The 24,284-nt window shown below is 38.3% G+C and overlaps 1 protein-coding gene across 1 annotated transcript in view; it reads right to left on the bottom strand.

Moving 5' to 3' along the window:
• The window catches only part of ntrk2a (neurotrophic tyrosine kinase, receptor, type 2a), a 129,676-nt gene that overhangs the window by 76,514 nt on the left and 28,878 nt on the right, over positions 1-24,284 (bottom strand). The window contains exons 6-11 of the mRNA XM_007906808.2: positions 21,430-21,566; positions 20,439-20,574; positions 19,023-19,319; positions 17,445-17,474; positions 15,896-15,987; positions 11,855-11,954 (exon numbers count right to left, since the gene is read on the bottom strand). Of these exons, the coding sequence (XP_007904999.1) occupies positions 11,855-11,954; positions 15,896-15,987; positions 17,445-17,474; positions 19,023-19,319; positions 20,439-20,574; positions 21,430-21,566 (792 nt within the window). The remainder of the gene's footprint in view (positions 1-11,854; positions 11,955-15,895; positions 15,988-17,444; positions 17,475-19,022; positions 19,320-20,438; positions 20,575-21,429; positions 21,567-24,284) is intronic.

Here is a 24,284-nt window from a genome sequence, read left to right on the forward strand (position 1 = left end):
CTTCACTGGGTGAACATTCCTTTTTTTTTATTATGTACTTTATTGCTACATGGATCAGCAAAGGGGATTTGTCTTTTGGCATAGCTCATCTCAATTTCAAAAGCAACATAAATAAATAATAATAATCCTTGCATTTGATAGAGCGCCTTATCACGTCATTGAGATGTCCTAAAGCGCTTCACAGAATATACTGTAAAGTGAATTGACTGTATATTTTGTGGGCAAAATACTGCAGCCAATTGCGCACAGCAGTGTCCCACAAATAGTCATGGATTGAGTGACCACATTATAATTTTTCTAAATTGATTAAAATCATTCCTTTTAAAAATAAAGTCAAAACATGTTACTTAAATTGTGCTCAAACATTAAAAATGGTTTATATTTAACAAGCTGTAATCTTAAATCTTAGATATGAACTGTTACCAGTTACCAAAGGTTTAGAAAAGAAAATTGAATAATTCAGCTAGAGTAATAATGCATTTTTGAAAAACTGTGGTACATTGTCCTTATTTTATTTTGCTAGAAAACAGCTTTGCATATTACCTTTGAAGCTTGTGCACTTGCAGTGCTGGCACAGGATAAGTGAATATGTGTGAGATAGCTTTTAGTGAAGTGCACCATTAAAAAAGGAAAGAAGAGTTTCATGTAGCTCAATGAGAGCCATTATTTTTCCTGGATTCCAGTGGAGAGTTCAATAACTATTTCCTTTCCAAAACCAGCTGTACTTGTTCAGCCACCGATTGATTGGGTGAGCACAAGGGCAGGAAATATGCTTCGGGCTCACCTCTTCTTAAAAAGAAGAGGGAATGAGTAACTGCATGTTTCTGTCTTAGCTAATGAAACGGATGTAGCTTTTGGATTTTATCTTGTACAGAAGATTGTACTAGTCCTGAATGAGAAGGCCATCAACAATGCTGGTTTTCTTGTCAAGAGCACAGCAGGTTTAAGAATTTCACTGCACAAAACTATGACAGCATTTAGCTTGCAACACAATGCTTCCTCTGTGGCAATAGGGTCCTCATTCACACTGGGTTTTGCATACACTCAAAACCATGAATCATTTGAGCATCACAGATCAGTGTTACATTAAAAGTTTTTTTTCCAAAAAAAAGTTATTCTAACAGTTACACTTACCATACATAATACATAACAAAAGACATAAGAATTGCAAATGATAAAAATCATAATCTTAATTCCAGTAAAATAGCTGGAATCAATCACAAACAAAATACAACAAATCGAAACAAAGTACAACCAAAACAAAAAGTACCATTTTTTTTATTGTTGGCATTTTCAATCAAAATAAAACAAAAGAAAAAGAAATAAAAGAACAACTGCACTCTGAATCAAACAGGATGGAAGACATTCAGCAAACCTTATGGGCCGTTACTTAATTATAACCCTTGCCATGTAGAATTGAGTTGACCCATCAAAGGAAGTGCAGTGGAGCAGCAATAATGAAGTCAAATGTGTAATTCGTTTTAGCACTTTAGGATCGCTTTTGTCATGCAATTAAACAGGCATTATCCTTTTTGATACATTTCCTTAAAATCAAATCTGCATGACAGCCTTCTCCACTTGTTTCAGCATTCCACAATATGCCGTTGTCGTCCTATAAAATTTAATAAAAGAAAAATGAAGGCAGAGCTGCAAACCTTGCATGACACTCTCTGGATAGTGAAATGGATTAAATTTGCTATATTAAACCTATATTTTATGCTCCTACTCCTTCCCCTCTCCCCTTTTTCCATAATGATGGATGTATATATCTTTCTGCGAAAGACAGAATGAGACAGCAATGTTGTTTCCGTATATGGTATTATAGATAATTCTGCAGCCCAGGCTCATCGGTCACTATGTGATATGCCCAGAGCCAATTTGAATAACTTCTGAAACGCTGTAAAAGAGATCTGAGAGCTGGTGACAACATCAGGGATCTTTGTAGTTTTCCACTATAACTGGAAATTCATGAAATCACAGAAAGAATAACAGAAAGCTAGAATATAGAAACAGGCTACTCAGACCATTTAGTTTGTACTGCTGTTTTTCTCCATCACCTAGTCTGATCTCACTCTCTGGCTCCCTTCCTTTTAATGTTCCTCTTTTTCTAACATACATCTAATTCATGTATTATTTATTAATAAATAAATAATAATCATTTGTCACTACAACTGTTTGTGAGACACTGGTGTGCACAATTGGCTGCCATGTTTCATCCATAAAAATACACAGTCAATTCACTTTACAGTATATTCTGTGAAGGGTTTTGACTCGTTTCGATGATGTGATAAGGCGCTAAATCAAATGCAAGGATTATTCTCTTTAATAGACATCAAGGACTCTGCTTCACCAGTGGTTTATGATAGAGAATTCCAATTCATTTTCTGTGTGAAGAAATGTTTGACTAACCTCTTTTTTTAATTTGGCTTGAGATTATTTTAACATTATTGACTTGCCAACCAATGGAAATAACCCATTAAAATGTCCCCTATTATAATGTTTCATTTAGCAAACCATTGGCACCCAGTTTATTTTCTTTGGAAGTACTTAAGAAATTTAAATGTAAATCTTTGAGAAAACAGATTTCCATCCAAGGTTAAAGTCCACTCACTCAACAATCAGATCAACAGTCCTTTAATGTTTTTTGTTCACTTAAGCAAAATGATTGATTAGTATGAAACTGCTGGCAAACAGATAATTGACTACCTTTCACATTTTCTTCCTTTTTTTAAAAAAAGAATCTTCTAAAACTGCTCATGGATGCTGTGGTATTGTTCTAAGAGTTTTAGCAGGCTGGTTAACCATGACCAATCCTGCTTTCACCCAAATTAAGACACATATTTCAGCAATCTTCACGGGATAATGGCAGTGATCAAAGGATCCTGGTACCATTGCTCACTGCAGTGCAATTGGTCTCCAGCATTCAGTTCCCCCACGGCTCTGGCTAAAATAGGATAATTCAAACACAGATCTTTAACATGAACCCTTTCAGTGGTTTTGGCTCATGCTCATTACATAGTGCAATTACCTAGTGAGCAAACGGGAAGCCCCAATTATTTTTTTTCCAATACTTGTTTTCCAAAGATGCTGCATTATTAGGGAACTTCTGCTGGTATCCTGGCCAACAACCTCCAAATAAAATTTTCATGACTGTTTGTGAGAAAATTGGCTGCTACGTTGGCTTACAAATACACCATCACATTTTACAGTAAATCTTGTGAAGCGCTCTGAGAGATCAGCCTGACATAAAAGGCCTTATACCAAATGTAAGGATTATGATAATTATATTTATTATTATCAATGTTCTCCTCACCCAACAAAGTCACACGTTTCAGAATCACAGGATGATATTGGGCAGAGAATGTCATTCTCCTGACGCGAAAGGCACTATATAAATGTCACTTATATTGTACTATTATTGAAGACTTTATATTACAATATCACAAAGTGGTGCAAGAACACAGTAATAAAGTCCAAGGATGCTTATATCATTGCTCTTCTAATTCAAAACAAAAGGGATATTTCACTCTGTGCATTTGTAATCTTCAACTATTTTGACAGAAAAAACAAAAGATTTTTTTTCTCTCAGAGATCCTGAAAGTCCTGACTATTTTTTCCATAGCTTCTATGGCTTCTAAAATGCTCTCAGAGATCCTGGTTTAGAAGCTATGATCTCAGGCCAATTACTGCTTTTCAGTCAGCAGCTGGTGCTACACACTGACTTCCTTTGCCTTGCCTGAAGGTCTCTGCACTGCTAGGACATCTTGATGATGGGATGCCGCTGAAACTCCCAGCAGTACACAGAACGGTTCACCAGCAGGGCAGATGTGAGCTGTCGGAAGAACATCAGCAGGTGCACTGGGGCTGCTAACCCCTTAAACTGGAAAATCTTTGTCAAATTTTGAAATATGGTGGGACCCACATGCTAAATTGCTTGATTTACCAAATGGAATGCTAGATGATACCCTACAACTTAGACCACAAAATACAGTAAATCCTGTGAAGTGCTTTGAGACATCCTCCTGATGTGAAAGACACTATATCAAATGCAAGTAATATTATTATAAAAATATACAACTTTTGTTATATCAAAATCAACCTCATAGAGTAGGGGGGCTGAGGGGAAATATCAGTTTTTTTGTATTGCATCAGTGTGGACTAATTAGGAAATTCTGATCCTCTCATTTAAAAATGTTAAAACCAATCAATCAAATGTTTCTAAATGAGAAGATTCCAGGCAGTTAAATTAGTTAATTAATCCTTGCATTTAATATAGCGCCTTATCACATCTTTGAAATGTCTCAAAGCACTTCACTGAATATACTGTAAAGTGAATATTTTGACTGTATATTTTGTGGGCAAAACTTGAATTCAAGTTCTACTTGAATTGAGCAAGTTACTTCATAAATGAGTCTTGCACTCCAGCAACACCCCTCACTTGCATTACCTTGGTCTCCAGCATTCAGTGCCTGCAGTCAGTTTTGCTGACTTGTGCACAGCTCTATGGGAAAGATAATTGAATACTTCTCAGTATGTCTCGTTCATAGACATAGGATCAGCATCGAAAACCATTTTCTGGAAGAGGCTTCTGACTAAAGCTGCCCTGTAATTACCAGTTACATCCATTTCCAGGATGACCTAGAACACTGGGTGCAAAAGATCGAGTAAACATAGACTTTGAATATTAGAGCACTTGTACCTCATTCCCTCACCACAATTTGAAATCAAGAATGTCCCAGTGAGCAGAGAATGTTCTTCCATCTGCTAGAGATGGTACAGGACTGCTGTCCATGTCCAGACGTGCACTTCAGCATCTAGTGCCTAGGTGAAACTGCTCTAATAATGTTACAGAACAGTGCCACTGAGGTTGGTTACTGGGCAGTTCAGCCGTTTCCCAGGCATGGGACATGGTGCACCTCTGTCAGGATGCATCACTGTCCTCTGCCCTCCTCAAAGTTAAGCCATGTGTAAATAGGGGAGATTTAGCTTCCCCATATGGTAGGTTTGACACAATATTTGCACCACAGCAGAGAGCTCCGTAAAGTTCCATGTTAACATTAATAACTCACAGGGAGTGGTGGCCTATGTAAACTCGGGAGAACAGATCAATGTACAGATTTTATGTGTCTTACCTCTCATTGTAAGTTTCCTACGTCTCATTGAAGGTATCTGATCTTAGTGTAGATACCTGATCTGAGTGTAGGTGTCTTGCCTCTCATTGTAGGTGTCTGATCTCATTGTAGCTATCTTTCTTCCCATTTTAAGTATCTTATATTTCAGTTTAGTTGTCTTATTGCTCACTCACAAGTTAAATCTTAAGGCTGGCAGTAAGCCATGCTTATGCATCTTGAAAAAAAACCAGAATAACAAACATTGATGGCACAGATTGTTGATATACATTGCCTCATGCAAGCAGTTTGACAATGCACTGCACTTGCTTTCCACACTTATTTTAAACAAGTCAGTTTCTTTATGTTGAGAAATCTATCTCCAAGCTATACTATTACTATACAATATTGGTAAAGTTATGATAGATGTTTTCAAAAAAAATCAAGATCAATTTGTAAGTTCACAACATACTATGCCATGGCTTTACGTACTGATAATGATCTGTACATAAAATAATTATTTACTTTGTTTAAAAACTATTTTTTGTTGCAAACTTCAACATAGCAGTACCTATCCTTGCATCAAAGGAGAGCTCTTGATTAAGTTTTGTGTGTGGATACAGGGAACAAAGCAGTCATGGGCTCGACCAACACTCACTATTCTGAAGCAAGTGTGGACTTACTCCTACCTCAGCAAAAAGCTACACCCTCCCCACCTACTGGCTACACTGGTACTGCAGTATTGCCATTCTAAACTGAGCTTCTATAGAATTTATGATGAGCAATTGCCACCATTTTGCTGCTTTGTCTCATTAAAATAATAAGCCTATAATTATAATCTTTGCATATGATATAGCGCCTTATCACGTCATCGTAAAAAGCTTCACAGGATTCTACTATTGTGTCAGTGACTGTGTATTTGTAGGCAAACGTGGCAGCCAATTTGTGCACAGCAATGTCCCACCAAAAAGCCATGAAGTGAATCATTGATTTTAATTGCAGGATTTTGGGCCTAGACCCAAGGAGGAACTCCTTGCTCCTTTCAAATAGTGCAACGGGATCTTTAACATTCACCTGACCTCACCTTAACTTCTCCTCTTACGAACGGCACCTTCAACAATGCAGCACACCTCCAGCACTGCACTGGAATATCTGCCTGGACTGTGACAACACACAACCTTCTGACTCAGAAGTGGGAGTGCTACCAACTGAGCCAGGCTGACACCTGCCATGACTAAGGCAGTGACGCGCTGCATAGGAACCTACAGAATTGGTTCTCCACTCTGATTATCACTTGCACCTCATATGGGAGCACAAGCTATTCAATGCTTTCCTATCCAAAGACACTTTCAATTGTATTTGAAGGGAAACACTGATGTACTTAAAATTTAACATAAAATAAGGATTTTTTTGAGATTGTATTTTAATTGTGTTTCATTTATAGTGTGACCTTCACCATCAGAACCCTTCATAAAGAAAGTTATTGCAAAGAATTATGAATGGTGATGACGTACTTTCTTAAGTTCTGTCCGTGCTTTTAGAATACAAATTTACATTTATTTAGCATTTTTCATGTTGGACATCTTTCATGTTGGAAAAACATCCCAGAGCGCATAACAGCACTGGCTCCGAACTGGGGGTGGGAGCCAAGGGCAGTGGGGAGGAAAAAGATGAATGAAAGCACAGTCAAAGAGATAGGACTTAAGATCATCTTGAACAAGTTGAGGAAGGGAAGGGTTTCAGAGGGACTCGGGGATCAAGTTCTAGAGAGTAGCAGAAAGGGGGGCAGAAAGAGGGGCAGAAAGCCCGCTTGCTGATTGTGGGTCGGGTGAAGCAGGGAACACGGAGGAGGAAAGTGCTCCCTGAAGGGAGCAGCCGGGCTGGTAGGTTTGAATCAGAACAGCAGTGGTTCTGCAATGGAGAGTGGAGCCAGAGAGATAGATAGAGATGGGTGTCATCCGTATACATGTGGAAGTTAACCTCTTAGTGAAAGTTCACCTTGTGTCTGGGGATGACATCGTCGAGTGAGAGTATATAGATCATGACGAGGAGGGGTGTCAGCATCTGAGGTGAGGTGACTGGACGCAAGTAGGAGAACCTCTTTTTAGAACAGTTTTGTTTAAATGTTGTCAACTTATGATGTTTGGAGTAGTCTGGGAAATGATGCAGAGTCTGACAATGAGCGAGAGCTGAATTAATGCACGTACTTCATGCTCAGTACCCTTAGATTAAGGCTGGTGTTTCTGTGGATGACAATTGAGCTTCCGTGCATTGTCAGCATCAATAGATGATTCAGTCTCATATTCCCATCTACGACATCGAGATTAACAACAACAAGATTATATTTGTATAGTGCCTTTCACGTCAGGAGGACATCCCAAGGCGCTGGGCAGAGTACAGCATTTCAGACAAAATGATTAAGATTAAGATGAAAATATCCAAAGACCAACAGAATTGGATGTTACAAAAAGAAGCAAATGTTAATCAAATTCCTCGCAATTGTCTTATTTTTAAAATTGGCCGCTGTAGTGGGAGGCTCTCTCTCAGGCTTTGAATTGCCTGGGAAATGGAATACTGCTACTCAATGAAAGAACGGGGAAAAGCCCACTTATACTAACAACAGCACGTTACTTACATCACTACCACACCACTCAATACTTGTGAAAGACTTCAGGTATCAGAGGTCCCTTTTTCTCTTTTTATTATAAACCCAGTGGAGATTGGAAAACAAACTTCACAGCAATAATTGTGTGTGTCCGTGCCCTGTATTAAAGCTTTACAGTAGCCCACAGTTGCACAATATCAAAAATTATCCCCAAGTTTCTATCAACGAAGAAACGCATAGCTTGAGCAATCTATAGAGGTTTCTTTGATGCAAGTGGACAGACAGACATAGGACAAAACACTTCTGACCTTGAAACTGATTTATTGATTATCCAGCGCTCCTCTTAACAGAGCGAAAACTGAAACCGTTCTTACTGAATCATTAATGAATCCACATGCAGCGAATTTTCCATCATAGCTCTCATTTAACTATTGCATTCGCCAAGCTTTCTCCTTTGACAACAACCAAAGAAGAAACAAAACCAAATTGAAGCAACAGTGCACCTTTGTATTGCTTCAACTCCTAAATCTTGTTCTCTTTTAATAAAGAATAAGATTCTTTTGTAAACTTTCAACAAACACTGAATATGATTGGAATTGCAACATTGCAGCATAGCCAATTTGTAGACTTTCTTCAACCTTTTTCCCCCTCCTCTTGAATCGCTAACCCCTTAACGATAGAGTCTTTTTTAAACATTATTGCTTGACAATTTAAACCGGGTAACTGCCCATGATCATAACATTACTATTGATGTAGCACCTCCTTAAATGATCAATGTCAAACCATTTCAGCTTTTACAACTGGCTCTAATCTTTTCATGAAAAACAGATAGGAAATTACATTTAAAAAGTAAACATCCTCAATCATCAGTTTTGTAATTTTAACAATACAAGTTGTTGAAAACATTGAATTCGAGATCTTGCTTTTAAAGTGAGAAGATTAAGAGCAATCTGACTTATTCGCACCGAACTGTTTATTATAGATCATGCCCTCGCTGCACCATATGTTGTGTACTTTCTGGTATTCAAATCATTTAGAGGTTGTCTGTACATTCAAGGTGAAAGCATGGTGATCTTTGTTGTAATCAATACAACAGTGCCACTTTACATGGCCACAAAGGAGCACAGAGGCTGCGCTCTAATAAAATTGTGGCTTACTTCTGAAGCAATTGCAATGTCTGGACACACATTTAAAAATAGTGTTCTGTACACCATAGTAATCTCATTTTTCAGGTCTAATTTTAGGACTGCTGACGTCAAACTACAGAGAAAGTTTTTTGCAAAAACACAAAGGTCACTGATAGTTGGAGGAAAGTACAGACAATCAGTATGTGCCAGTAGTCGTTCCATCTTGGGTCATACAATCTCTTACCAGATCAAATTCATACCTATAGATTTTAGCTCTTGAAGTATTAACAGAGTCTAACCTATTCCCTAACAATCATTGTGCACATTGGTTTCAAGTGGTTCTCAACAGATACAAGTGACCTCTGTCACTGGCATGACATATTCTCTTAATCTGTGCTTTGTTAATTCTTGAGCACTGAATGTCAATGTCCACTACTAGTCAGTTATAAGACTCATACAGTAAAACTCCACCCTGCCAGTATAAACTATACTTTCGCCCACAAAATACACAGTCAACCATTTTGCAGTATATCCTATGAAAGCGCTTTGAGACGTCTCAACGATGTAATAGGGCGCTATATCAAATGCAAGGATTATTATTATACTTAGACAACAGTGAAAGACACTTCATGAGATTAAGCATGAGAACAAGCAGGGTAGGAGATGGGAGGTGGTGTCAGGAGGGAGGGGACCAAAAGCTTCCAAATACTTCAACCTTACACTCACACTCTCGGCTTTTAGAACCCATCTAAAAATCGAATGCAAAGACATAGACTTTTAGAAAAAAAACTCAGTTTTGAAGCCGAGAAGGAGAGAACAAAGCAGAGATATTTAGGGAATGAGTTCTACAGAGTGGGGGAGGAGAGAAAAAGTGGCTGAAAACTTGTCCACCAATGGTGGAGCTGAGGGGATGAGGATGTGAAACAGGTATGAGTTAGCAGAGTGGTAAGAGTGGGTGGGGGAGACATGCCGCAGGAAATCCCAATGGTGGGGTGGGGCAGGGGCATTCGAGCATTAGAGTGAGGAGGAGATTGCAAAACTAATTTTATCTGATGACTTATACAATATCATCTGAGAGTGCTGCTTATAATTGGCTTCATTATTCTCAATATAGCGCTGTAACATGATATGACTGCATCAATATGGTAAAACTATCCACCTTCATTTGTAAGAACCAAACTTTCCAGCTTGGCTAAAAATATCAGGAACTAAACAACATGCTATTCTACTGTTTATTGCGTTGCTGAAATAATCATTTTTATATAGCCAGTCAGGCTGGCTTGTGCTCATGGTGGTGAGAGAGGGGATGTGGAATGTGGTATAAAGTATGTTGGTCCCTATAAGTATGAGTCTTCATGGTTTGCAATTTGGAACTGTATTTAGAAAGTCACAATGTCAGATCTCTTACTGAATTGGTAAATGACTTACCTCCCAGGCATGAAGGAAAATATGACAACAACAACTTGTATTTTTATAGTGCCCTTCACGCAGTGTACCATCTCGGAACACTTAACCTGGGAAGAAGCCCAGTTGTCCCTGCCATATACATTTCTGCGTAAGGTAATGCTGTTTTTAGTGCCCCATTGTACGTAAATTAGTCATCATACAATAGTACAGCTCCTGTGGTCTGCACCTAATTACATAAAAAGCTGTTTGTAAGAACGCATTTTGAAAGTTGCCATGGAAGTTCAGTACTTGAGGGGTTGATTGTGGTATCATGCAGTATCACAATTACTGGTACTAGTCTAGTACCATGCAACCTCTGCAAGTCACACAGTAGCTGTGTTTTTGATTTACGTAATCATCTTTATGTTTGCTACACAGATACATGTTTCAAAGGTAACAGTCTTATTCCTTGATCTAGTTTCTCACACATTACTGAAATAGATAGTATTAAAGGAGAACAAATCTCCAGTAACTCCAACTATAGTGCTTCTCCCAGAACATTTCAAATCTCCTGAATAGGAGAAGAGATATTCCTGTATTGTCAGACATACAGCAGAGTGTTGCTGAGATGAAGGGGTGATGTTCTGCATTAAGCCGCATAGGAACATAGGATAATAGGAACAGGAGTAGCCCATTGAGCCCTTCGAGCCTGTTCCACCAATTTATTAGATCATGGCCGACCTGTGCCTCAACTCCAATTTTCCGCCTTTGGCCCATATCCCTTGTTACCCTTACTTAACAAAATCGATTCACCTCAGTCTTGAAAATGTGAATTGGTCCAACATCCAGAGCCTTTTGGGAGAGATAGTTGCAGATTTCCACTATCCTTTGGGCAGCTGTCATTCTGAAAGGGGAGCAGCATCTGCACCAGGTCTGCTACTCCATTGCCTTTATTGGTACTAGCTACAAATGCATGCAAGGTCAAGCTCAGTGCTGTGAGCCAGTCGAGTGAACAGACCTGAAGCTCAATCTGCATTTTAGACTAAGGTATGCAGTTCCACCAGTGCTTTCCCACGTGTTTCCAATGTTTTTTTCATGGCAAATGTCAGATTTGGAGACACAGACATGGAAAAAAACAAATTCCATTTGGAGCAATAAATGAGCCAATAAAGGGGAAGTTCAGAGTCAAACTGGGCAAAAACTGTTAAGTTCCAATACATCCAGGTGGCATTGGTTTATTCAGTTATGTGATGATCCAAACCTACTTAGGAAAACTGTCAGACCATCTGACATTGATGCTGATTAAATCTGCTGAGCTGCTGCCAGTTAAGTAGAAGCCTATGTTCCATGATTTTCTTTTCATTACAGGCTATTCTTTCTCAAGCTAAGATTTCCCTTAAAACTCAAACCACTAAGCGCAACACAATAAATTTACCTACAGATATTCCACAGTGTTTCACCTGAATGAAGTTAGTAAATCCCAGTCAAACTTTTGTAAATCACTAACCAAATGTTTATATCAGTATAGCCTCACTGTAGAGAAAGTTACCCAAAAATATTCCTCATCACCCAGTTTGAACAGAGAGTGTTCTGCTACACTTCAGCACAATGTAATAAAACTTTCTTACCTTTCATTCCAAACTTTGCATGCTTTCCAAACTTGAAGATTATTAGTACCAGTATCAACCCAGTGAATACCAATGCTGTGGTCCCAACGACAACATACACCTGAGAGAAGAAGTTTGGTACAGGGTTAGGCATTGGGAGTCAGCTTTGTTTTACATGATCTTTAATCATTCTGCATTGGTGATGATGATCCAGAAAATGATTGATCTTATACTATCTTTGTAACTTGTCCTTATTTACTTTATGATTTTATACATCCAAAACAAATTTCAAGCATAAGTTGATAAGAAATATGAGGAATCAGGAAAAAAAATGCAGCCCACTGCAGTCCATTCACTGTCCCAACATAACATTTAATTCTATATTAAATACACATAATGATTTGGCCTCTTTGAGTTGGTGTGATAAATTACTTCCAAATGACAAATATGCTGTTCATAATTAAAATACATTTATAAATAATCTAAATATTCAAAACAATCTGGGGAAAGTTAGAAGTAAATTCACAGCCCTTGCAATTCTAGCACAGAATGAGCCTTGCCAAACCGCTGGTGCCCTCGTGATACTCCTGCCAAGAGAAAGCAATACTCTCACTTCCACTCTTCAATATAAGCAAACGATTGGAAAGATTTTCCTCATGCTCCTCAGTAGGAACAATGAACCAGCACAAAACAAATACAAAAGAAAATCAACCCACCGCGACTTTCAGGATGGAAAACGATCGAGCTATGTAATTTGTTGATCACTTCGCATTTTGTTTCTGTGGGAAACTATTGCAGTCCAAAGATTGTGATTTGGTGCATTTTAAGCAATAGTTTTTGAGCGGATGCCAAATTGATTTACAACGTTTATATTTATGCTATCCTTACTTCCATTTATACGGTGCAAATCAATGTGCTGGCAAAACCACTTTCCTCAAGGTGATCTCAGCAACCAGGCTGTATTCTGAATCACTTTACAATAGTTTGTTTTACACCCAGTTTAGCTTTTTTGTGTTGATTCAACACAATAATATATCCAGGGATGTATTACATTACAGCATCCAATTGTACTTTGAATAACCCCAATCATTTTTTTTGCTTCTATTGTCTTGCCTTCATAGATTATTCCAAAAATTATGAGCAAAGACGCTTTTCCCGACATCTGGACTAAATTTCCTATTTATGTCCTCTGATCCTACTTTCTTGGCTGAAAGTAATAATTTGGGTTTACTTTATCTATATCATTTTTAAATATTTGGATGTGTTTTCCCCTTTGCTACGTTCTTTCCATACTCTGAAGCTCATGTTTCTCGAATTACAGGATAACAAGAGATGATTATCTCACTTATATCTGAGACCGATCATTATATATTGTTTTAGTATAACTGTTTTGTGGCAAAGTGGACAAAACTGAACACAGAATTTTCAATATTATCTGACCAGTCCATTTTAAAGTCATGGCCTAATTTCTGTAGCATTGTCCAGCTAAGCTGTCAGAGCCAAGTGTCAATCCTATATATGTATATATATATATATATGGATGACGCCAACAGTGCAGCTCTCCCCCAACAGTTTACTGGAGTGTCAGCCTGCCCTATATATGTTGGCGTCATCCTTCAGTTGAGACTTTGAAGCAAAGTCCTGTCTGCCTGGTCAGATGGATGTTAAAGATCCCGCTGCACTATTCTAAAAGAGAAGGCAGTTTCTCTAGGTGTCCTGGACAACAATCTGCCAGTGGGACACTGATGTACACAAATTGCTACTTGTTTGTCTCCAAAATACATAGTCATTACACTTTACAGTAAATCCTGTGAAACACTTTGGAGACAGGTTCCTGACATGAAAGACATTATATAAAATGCAAGGTTTATTATTATTAAACCATCCTAGAATTAATTTACCGATTGCCATTGCTTCAACAGATTGAATGTGACATCCTTGACATTACTCCAGATCCCTTTGTAAGCCTCCCTGCTCAAATTTCCATTCGTTGAAAAATTATGCTCCACATTTTTTTCCATAGCTGTCCAAGGCACCGCTGGCTAGATCAATGTCTGCAGCTACTGGCTTTGGGTAAAACTATTTGAACACAGACAGGAGATGTTCCCACAGCACTCATCAACTGAAACATCTCAAAGGCTTTAAATTCTACCCTTCCTTAGCCTCTATAACTATTTTGGCTTAAAATTTAAGACTCCACATAAAATTGTGGAAAACTCCCAAATTCAGGATTAAGTTGGAACCACTTTCTCACAGAACAGTTTGCAATGTATGAAAGCAGCAGCTAGTCCTAAAATACTGAAAAATGTAATGCATTTCCAAAGATTTCAAAGGGTTTTATTGTGAGACCACAATGTATTCTCACAATAAATGCTTTATTTAATTTATGCACTTATATGCAAATGGGTCCTTTCAAATATTAACCTTTCACTTTGCCTTTTATGACAAGTTAGTCACCATCAACACATTGAATTTAAATACATTTTCAGCACGTGATTAGTAGAATCACAGAAATTTACAGCACCGAAGAAGGCCATTGTGTTTGTGTTGGCTCTTTGAAAGGGAAATCCATTCAATCCCATTTGAGGTATATTTCCAAGTTGTAGTGGTAACGTGGATGTTCTGTTTTCAATTACAGTCATAGTGTGACTCCTTTGTAAGGTTGATCACCTCATTTGAAACCACATCTTGCAGCAAAGGAATACTTTGTGGTGAAAAGTTGGATGCAAAAGGATGATCTCCTTCCATGCTTGGTGTTGATGATCACAAGGAAATCTGTTCAGTATTGAAGGATTCACTTTCAGCTTCTCTCTGATCTATGCGGTTTTTTCTCTCCCGAGCCATGGTCTCCTCGACAGATTTGTTTCCTGATGCCATTTGAATGGAGGAACCAAGATGACAATGCTGAAATCTTTGGAATTAGCTCCTCACTGCCAAAAGCCCCTAGCCAAAGACTGATGCATATTTTTTCTTCTCCTTTGATTTAAGCACGAGTGGCACAAGCTCCAGCGGTTGGTGTCATAGGTACAGCACAATTAAAGACTTTCATTTTTTTTATTTTGACACCGTTCCCAAGAGTTGTTGCAATTTGGTGTCTAGGTTTTGGCTTTGCATCATGTAACGTTTGTGTGATGTATGCTAACATTTGAGCTTGTCTGAGCTTCAGATTCTGTTCTTGAGTCCCTTGGTTGTAAGCAACAGTTCTGCATGTGAATGCGTCGATCAGAACAAAAAGGTAGCCACTGTATTAAGGACACTATTTTAATACAAATCTTGTCATGACACATACAAAGTCCTCCATTCTTCATATCTTGTTATTGTATGAGTGTTTAGTGGAATGTGCGATATCAGCTGCCTCCTGTTTCTCTAATAAGCTACGAAAATAGAAATTAATTCTATTCCTTATATATTTGGCCTCGGAGGTCAGCAATTCTGCAAATCTATGAAATCTGTCAGAAATGGACCTTCTGTAAGTGTAGCAAGCTAAAAGTAACTCTACTTTAAGCTTAGCATGCTCAAATAACACACCGTAAATGTGCATCACATAAAAAGAAGCTTTTGAGAATACAATTTTCAGAATCCCTTCTCTATGATGTAATTGGTTAGTGTCTTTTTCTCTGCTTATGTTACTGTTTTGTGTAAATATATACATAGAGCACTTATACCCCAGTATTTTGTGATTTTTAGGTAAGTCAAATGTCAGCAAGAATGTATGGAAAACGATCAATATTAAAGGGTATGGGGAAGAAGTAGGTAATTGGGATAAGAGCAGTTAGCTCCAAGGGAGTAGCTGGCACCAACATAAACTCAATGGATTGAATGGCGTCCTTCTGTGCTGTATGATTCTAACAAGAAAATTATATTTTAATCCATAGACCTTTCCACAGACTATATGGTTTGCTCTATCACAGCTACGGCCAATGTATTTCATCTCCTGGGAGAATTGTCTGCATAAAATACCTTTGACCCTGTCTGCACCTACAGCCCCGCCCCCCCATATTGATCAAGCAAAACTCTTTTATCAATACTAGCCGTTCACTCCATGTGACAGTAAATACTTACAGCAATGCTATCTTCCTTTTTTTCAGTGACGGGTGGATTGTCTGAAGGCATTTCGCTAGTACCTGAAGACGGTTCAGCACTGTAATAATCTACTGGTGAGACACAAAATATTTGTAACCTGTTGTTAATGTGTTTCACCAACGAAAAGAGCTGAGCTCATACAACCATATGCTCCTGAGGTCATTATAAAACTGCACCAACCTCTCTCTAGGATGATACATATGCAATTGTTTTTGCTGCTTTAAAAATATTGAACTGAAAACTTTATGCTTTCCACCAAAAATATGTAGGCTTTTAACAACTGTTTTTAAAAAGTTACTTCTGATCCAAAATGTAGATTGAGGATTGCAGTGTGGAAGTTGTTAACATGCAATTAAAACAAGCCCTAACAGTGATCAGCAATTCATCACTAAAGGCTGGTAAGTACTGCACTGAGTTGCTTTCCTGATAAAAACCTGTTAAAGATGGGGACTTAGATGGAGGTAAGGATTCCTCCTTATCTCAGTCAGATGGTTAAACAACCACTCATGATATTTGAGAAGCTGCAGATTGTGATAGGGCAGAGGGCTGCTGGACCTCACTTGAGGAAGACAAAGCAAGGACAACAGCCCTCTGCTCTATCACTCAGATATCATTATTTAGCATGAATTTCCCTGGCCCAGCCTGTGCAATATCTCACAGAATGGCAGCAGATATCCATTAACTCTGATTGAGAGTTACATGAAGCAGCACAGGTGCCTGGGTGTGATGAATTTTTGGAGTTACTGTCCTTCAGAGCAGATATAATAATAATAATAATCCTTGCATTTGATATAGCGCTTTTCATGTCAGGAGGACATCCCAAAGCGCTTCACAGAACACACTGTAAAGTGAATTGACTGTATATTTGTGGGCGAACGCGGCAGCCAATTGCGCACAGCAATGTCCCACAAACAGTCGTAGATTGAAAATGACCAATTTATTATTGTTTTTGGTTTTGGAGGGATTATTATTAGGCGTGTGGAGTAAGGAAACTTGCCCAAGGTTTCGCCCTGCCTGGAATTGAACTCAGGTCTCTCGCTTGCAAAGCGAGTGCTCTAACCACTGAGCTACAGGACTCCACATGAGGTACCATTTGCCGGTTCAAGTGAACGTTAAATAACCCATTCATAGAATCATAGAATTATACAACACTGAAGGAGACCATTCGGCCCATCGTATCTGTATCTGTAGTTTTAAAAGAGCTGTCCAAATCAATCCCACTCCCCTGCTCTCTCCCATAGCCCTGCAAACTTGTCCTCCCCAAATAATTATCTAGCACTACTCGAAATGAGAGGGAAGTTTCTCCCAGTATCTTGGCCACAATCCTAGCCAGATGAGGTTGGCCGATCACTTCATAGCTCTTTGTGAGACATTGCTGTGTCAGGTTGACCACCACATTTGCCTACAGAGTGCATGGTCACGACACTTTACAGTGAATCCTGTGAAGCACTTTGAGACATCCTCCTGACGTGAGAGGTGCTATATCAAATGTGAGGATTATTATGTGAATATAAATTGCATTACTTACCATAAAAGTCAGGGTCCACTGGTTCATTGCCTAAATCAAAACAAACACAGTCAATTAAATACAGATATTTATTACATTGATTTTCTTCTTTAAAGTTTAACATTTTAACCATTTTAACTTAGTTTTTATTGTGAGTGAAAAAGTACAGTGATCCAGTTTCTGCTAATGCAGCATGATGGAAATTTATTTCAACAAATCTGCACATTTGCAGTTATAATTTTGGCCTTTTAGTTGTATTTTGTTTCTTTATCTCTTCATGAAAACGTATTAGTTTCTGTGGAGTTTTCTGGTTTCAGATATTTTCACGACTGAACCTGTGGTAGTTTGTTCATAAGTGTTGGTGAGTTGCCAACTTTCATAACACAGAACAAGTCAGCTTTATATTTTTACATTTATTTTTAAACTGTCTATCTCTTTTCATAAGTTCTGAGAATGAGTGGAACCACCTGGAATACAGAGAACAGGGATAAAATGTATGCCGTATAATATGGTAATAACAATCACAAAGAACTCCTCCTTCTCCGCAACTCCTCACCATTCCCTGCATCCCACACTTACTTCTTAAGTATCACAAGGAACAGGTCATCAAACAACATATGCTTAACTTTGGAGTCCTGTAGCTCAGTGGTTAGAGCACTCGCTTTGCAAGCGAGAGACCTGAGTTCAATTCCAGGCAGGGCGAAACCTTGGGCAAGTTTCCTTACTCCACACGCCTAACAATAATCCCTCCAAAACCAAAAACAATAATAAATTGGTCATTTTCAATCTACAACTGTTTGTGGGACATTGCTGTGCGCAATTGGCTGCCGCGTTCTCCCACAAATATACAGTCAATTCACTTTACAGTGTGTTCTGTGAAGCGCTTTGGGACGTTCTCCCGACGTGAAAAGCGCTATATCAAATGCAAGGATTATTATTATTATTATTATTATTATTATATGATTGGTTTTCTTCATTCTCAGAATCTGTTCCTTGTGATAACTGTTATAAAAGGGACATGTTAGATGCCTCAGACTTATTCGTTAGCTACCACTGGTGTAAATTTACAAGGCGAAAAGCACAGCTCACTGCACTGCTCCAAAAGCCGCTATTTACCACATTGTGTGACTTAGATCATTTCTTGACCCAACACAATCTTCCTTTCATTCCTCTCATCAAATGCAAAAACTGTGTTTAAGGGGTACCTTCCTCTTCTGATCAGGTTTGAATTTGCACTCTTATTTCTCTACATCTGTAACTGTTCATTGTGTCCCTCTGTTGCTTCATAATACCAATTCATGCTTTGATATGATGGACAATAATAGTCATCTCTCTATGTGGTATAGCGCCAAAAATGCTAAAACATCTCAAAGCATTTCACAGAGTTTATTGTAAAGTGTAGTGTTTGTGTATTTGTAGACTAACTGGCAACCAATTTGCAAATAAGATGGGTGGTCATGACAGTGGGAGAAATTCCCTTCCTTTTTCAAATAGATCTCTATGTCCACCTGAACAGGCTAATATGCTCATTACATGCTTTTAACAAACTGCATTGAAACTACTTTCAAAAAATAGAATGTGTGATAACAAAACACCCACCTAGAGGATGGAGCATAAAGTGAGCTGATATTGTACGCTCATCCTGTCCAAGGTCATTGTTTATGTACAGAGTGTAGTTCCCATTGTTCAGATGGGTTGGATTGTCCAACTGCAGGCAACCGTGTAGCTCACTGAAGTTCTCTTCGTGAATCTGTGTCAGTATGAAATCCGTCTCGTTCAGGAGATGATTGTTGTGGTACCATTGAATGGTGGGTGGAGGATTTCCCATCACACTGAATGGAATGCACCAGTGGTGGTCTGAGATGGCCTGACCTAAAAGTGTTATCCTCGGAGGAACTGGAAAAAAAACAGAAAAATCTCAGTTAAACTGAAAGGTTTACAGAAAGTGCTCAAAGTTACACTATTCGGTTATTTGCAATTTATGTCATATGAATTTTTCTAAGTTGAGCTGCTTTCAGCCGAGCAGGAGTTAGTGCATTACAGTTAGCCTCCTGGATTAGAGAAGAGAAGAATCAACCAGGATTCTCACTCATAATTACTATCCAGTCACTGCTATTGAAAATGAGTCTGTGCGTGTATATGTATGTAGACATAAAGTGACTGGAGCAACTGGGACTTTTTCCATTGAAACAAGAAGGTTGAGGAGTGACCTAACAAGAGTTCTTTAAAATTATGAAGGGGTTCAACAGAGGCTATTGTAGGAGTCCTGTAGCTCAGTGGTTAGACCACTCCCTCGCAGGCGAGAGACCTGGGTTTGATTACTGGCAGGGCGAAATCTTGGGCAAGTTTCCTTACTCCACACGCCTGATAATAATCCCTCAAGAAAAAAAACACAATAATAAATTGGTCACTTCAATCCACGACTGTTTGTGGGACACTGTTGTGCGCAATTGACTGCCACGTTTCACCCATAAATATGCAGTCAATTCACTTTACAGTATATTCTGTGAAGCACTTTGAGATGTCTAGAAGACGTGAAAAGTGCTGTATCAAATGCAAGGATTATTATTATTTGTAGTAGTATTGGCCCAATGGGGAGAAATTATTTCCACCGGTTGGTGAGTCAGTGACTAGAGGGCATCAAACTAGTTAGCAAACGAGCAAATGGGGAGGTTAGGAGACTTTTTTCACACGTTAGAATGTGGAATACCCTGCCTGGAGTGGTGGTTGAATCAATATTTGCTTTCAAGTAGAATTAGATAGATATCTAAAAAGGAGCAAATCTACAGGGGCATGAGGAAAAGGGCAGGTAAATGGTACTGAAAGGATTTTTTTTTGGAGTCAAGGTCTCACTTAGTGAGATGTAAATGGTATTCCCCACTAGAGAGGCCCTTTATTGACATTTAGCACGAGTAATGGTACCACTTTCCTGAGGAGCATTTGTTCCAAATATCTTCCCCCCTTTGAGTGTGGTTGACAATATAAAGAAAAATAAGCATAACAACACATCCTTACAGAGCACAGTTAGGTTTACAAAGGCCTTTGATTCCCCCACTATGTTCTCTGCAATACAGATGAGCTGCTGGGCATTATCCTCTCCAGACACTTGGGTGAGTTTCAATATAACTGGTGGTTTCGAAGGTTCTGTTGTCTGTAACGAGAAACAGGCAATAGTCACTGGATTAGCAACACCGCGTTGATTAAAGATCAGTTCACTAAAGCTTTTCAGCATGACTTGCCTAGTTAACTGAACATGAATATCATCCAATATCAACAATTTTCAATAATAAATTATGATGTAATGGAAAGAGGTTACAGACCAGAAGCTGGAATCCATGTCTATTTTGCCAATCTTAGCCAGGGTTTCATGGGGACAGCCTATTGACATTTAGTGTCCTGGCAATCAAATGGGTGAAGTCTTTTCAATGGTATCACAAGATCAGGTCGGATGAAGAAGGCTCTTCGGGCCCATCTGATCTCATCGCTTCAGAATATCCATGCAACTGGCTCCCATCACAGCATCAAAGCTGCTTTTTAAATTAGTCCAATGTTCTGGTCTCTACCATCTTTCCTAGCAACCTGTTCCAGTCATTAATTGTCCCCTGATTAAAGAAAAAACTTCCTGGTGTCTGTCCTGAAGTTGCTCTTTGCAACTCTAAACCTATATCCCTCTGTTCTACTGTCGTCGTGCATCATAAAGTATTATTCTGGGTTTATTTTTTCAGCCCCATTTAAAATTGCATATACCTTCATGAGGTCCCCTTTGTGTCAATTTCTCTCAAGACTGAGTATGCATTAGCCACTAATTTTAGGAAAATGGTGAAAGGGGTGAGAGTAAATTATTGGAAGAGAAAATGTTTATTTTTCTGTTAAAAAAAGAACTCTAGAATGAGATCATAATAGAGCACAGATGTTTCCCTTTTAAATAATTTGTCACAGTCTAATAAATAGAAGTAGAGGGAAAAGCCTAGAAATCCTGGCGGGTATGCAAATGTAATAGTCTTACCTGGTAGGCGGACATGAGGTTGTGTTCTTTCCAGAAGATGGTTGGAGCTGGTAATCCGTTGCTGGTACACCCCACCACAAGTTCCCCACCTTCATTCAAAGTGATGTTGGAAGCGTTCACAGCAGCTTTAGGCAACTCTGAAACAATGCCAGGCGAACAGTATAAGATGTACATTGAGTATTGGGCAGTAAGTACCATAGATTTCAATGCTCAAATTCAATTCAGAATAGTTTGCTGATAGCCAAATCTTAATCTGTCACTGGGAAATCTACATGCCCCTCCCACCCCCAGTATTTCTCCTGTGACTTGTTGTGTATGTTACTGTTGAAATTGATAGAAAATCGGAGTACACGGTCTTGACGCTTCATAGTAAATCCCATGACTCACTTTAAAACATACTCTTGACATGAAAGGTGCTTTATTAAATACAAGGAGTATTATTATTATTAATAACTATAAAATGTGTCCAAATGTTCGAGAAAGGTTGCGTATATTCCATTTAATTCAATTTCAATGGTATGAAAAGTAAGTTTGGTTTTTACTTAATTTATTTTATTTTCTGGCATGCATAGATTCAACCACCAACGCCCCACAAACCCCCATCAGAAATTCTAAACATATCCCCTGTAAATAAAGTGTAGGAAAATAATTCCAGTATTAACTGTGGCATCATGTTACATTTGACTGGCATTAAATAATAACTACAAAAACGTTGCACATTGATGTTAGGAAACACAGTTAAGAATAGTTGTAAAGAGAGAAATTCCACCTAGACCTAGATTTGCTCAATTTTTTTAGCATTTTGAAGCATTCAGACATTTGCAAATATTTAACTACAATCTTTCATTTTGAAGCCGTTTTTCTGTAAGTTCTTTTAAGAACTGTAGAAAACCGGCTTCAAAGTTAAAGCTGAATTTAACAATTTGCAAAATTCTGAAATTCTACATAAAATAAATCTAGACCTGGGTGGAAGGTTTCAAATCTTTTCAACTTTCCTGAATGCTTGATTTTTGTCTCAAGCATTTGTGCCTTTTTAAAAAAATACACATATACAATATTTTCCTATAGGTATGTTGGCAGGATTGTGCAGGATCCTATCAGAAAAAGATAAGACTTTTTGCTGTATAGAAATGTCTAAGTATTGACATCAAAAGTGAACAGGAACAATTGCAGGAGAATTCATTTTAGCAAAAAGATGACAGGCAAACTTTACCACAGATAGTGATTCAAAGAACTATATAGAATTTCCAGAAAGGAAACCTTTCTGTGTTTCCAAAAAAAACATTCTTTGGTTGAAATGTTAAACTGAGGTCCTGTCTTAAGGTAGATGTTAAAGATCCCGTGGCACTATTCAAAAAAAGTAGAGTTTCTCACAGGGAAGATAAAATTGATCGTTCATTTCATGGTTATTTGTAGAGCATTGCAGTGTGCAAATTTGTTGTCTTATTTGCTTACAAATACACAGTTGCTGCACTTCAGAGTAAATATCCTGCAAAGACATTGAGTTGTTCCGATGATGTAATAAGGCACATTATCAAATACAAGGATGATTATTATAACTAAATTACAGGACATGCCCATTGGATTAATTGGCATCAAAAAGCCTTTGTCATAATATTTTATTAACGGGAGTTGACGATATATTGCTCAGTGTCCAGTTTCTTAATTACTATCTGCTGCATTTGTTTTATTGAGAAACCCAGTTGAAGTGCCAAGGCCATAAAGTAGGAAACCAAAAAGGTTAAGAAATAGAAGGTGACATTAAATAATTCTGGAAGAAGCGTTTAGGCTGAAGTATTTGATTTTGAAAGCTTGCAAACTGTTTAAGGAAAGACCAAATCAGGTAAAGATTGCTTTGAATCTGGGGAGAGAGTGCATGTGGAGCAGAAGATGGTAAGTTTAGTCTTGATTTCAATAACATGGAGGAGATGCTGCTAAGTGGAGGAACATATTTGAAGTTTTGGAGGAGCAATATGCAGAGAGGTATCAAGAAAATAGAGAAAGAGAAGAAAGGTTATAATGAAGGCTGGGGATGCAAGGGTCACCTACCAGATGACATGTTTTCTTATATCCTTTACAGTAGTGCAAAGTAGTCTTGGAAACATGTCCCACAAGATAGGATTGCACTTTAAAATGTTAAGACTTGTTTTTTTAAAGGAATGTAAGTCTTTGACCTGAAACCAAGCTTCTTGGAGACAACTTTAGCAACGGAGATGTGTGAGTTTCACCTGAAGTCAGAGCAAGATTATAAACTAATGATGATTGACAAACAGAGTCCTTTTTGTGACACCAATTGTGACAATTTAATATATTGGTTTTGAATTGCTTGGTGGACCCATAGTCATTTTGTTCTAAATTGTAACTTTAGCCATTGGTAGCATTTAGTGGACACATGTGGATACACAAATGTTGTGGTACCACATCTGGACAATCATACAGCAAGCACTATACACTGACAGTTATTTTCACCTCAGTGTCAGTTCCTATGTAGCACAGAGGAAATGTAATGAAAATCTCATTTCAAGCAAACATTGCTGCCGTTTAAGACCAATGGAAAATCAGGTGCTCTTGCCTGGCAATCAAAGAATCACCCTTTCATTACCTTCATAAAGGTGTCATGGACAAATGTAACCCTGGTCCTGCACCTCCTTTCCTTCTCTTTCAATACCGTTTATTTATTACTCGACACCTGGTGTATTCATTGAAGAATATTTTTCAACATATTGGAAAACCATTGCAATCTGGCATGGCACAAGGCAATAAGGAGCCAAGCTGATGCCAAGTTTTCTATCCATTAAAGAAAACTTAGACTTCAAGTCACCTTAGAACAGTTTTAACTATTTTCTCGTGACCAA

The sequence above is a fragment of the Callorhinchus milii genome, unplaced genomic scaffold (assembly GCF_018977255.1).
Source record: "Callorhinchus milii isolate IMCB2004 unplaced genomic scaffold, IMCB_Cmil_1.0 Scaffold1, whole genome shotgun sequence".
Lineage (NCBI taxonomy): Eukaryota > Metazoa > Chordata > Chondrichthyes > Chimaeriformes > Callorhinchidae > Callorhinchus > Callorhinchus milii.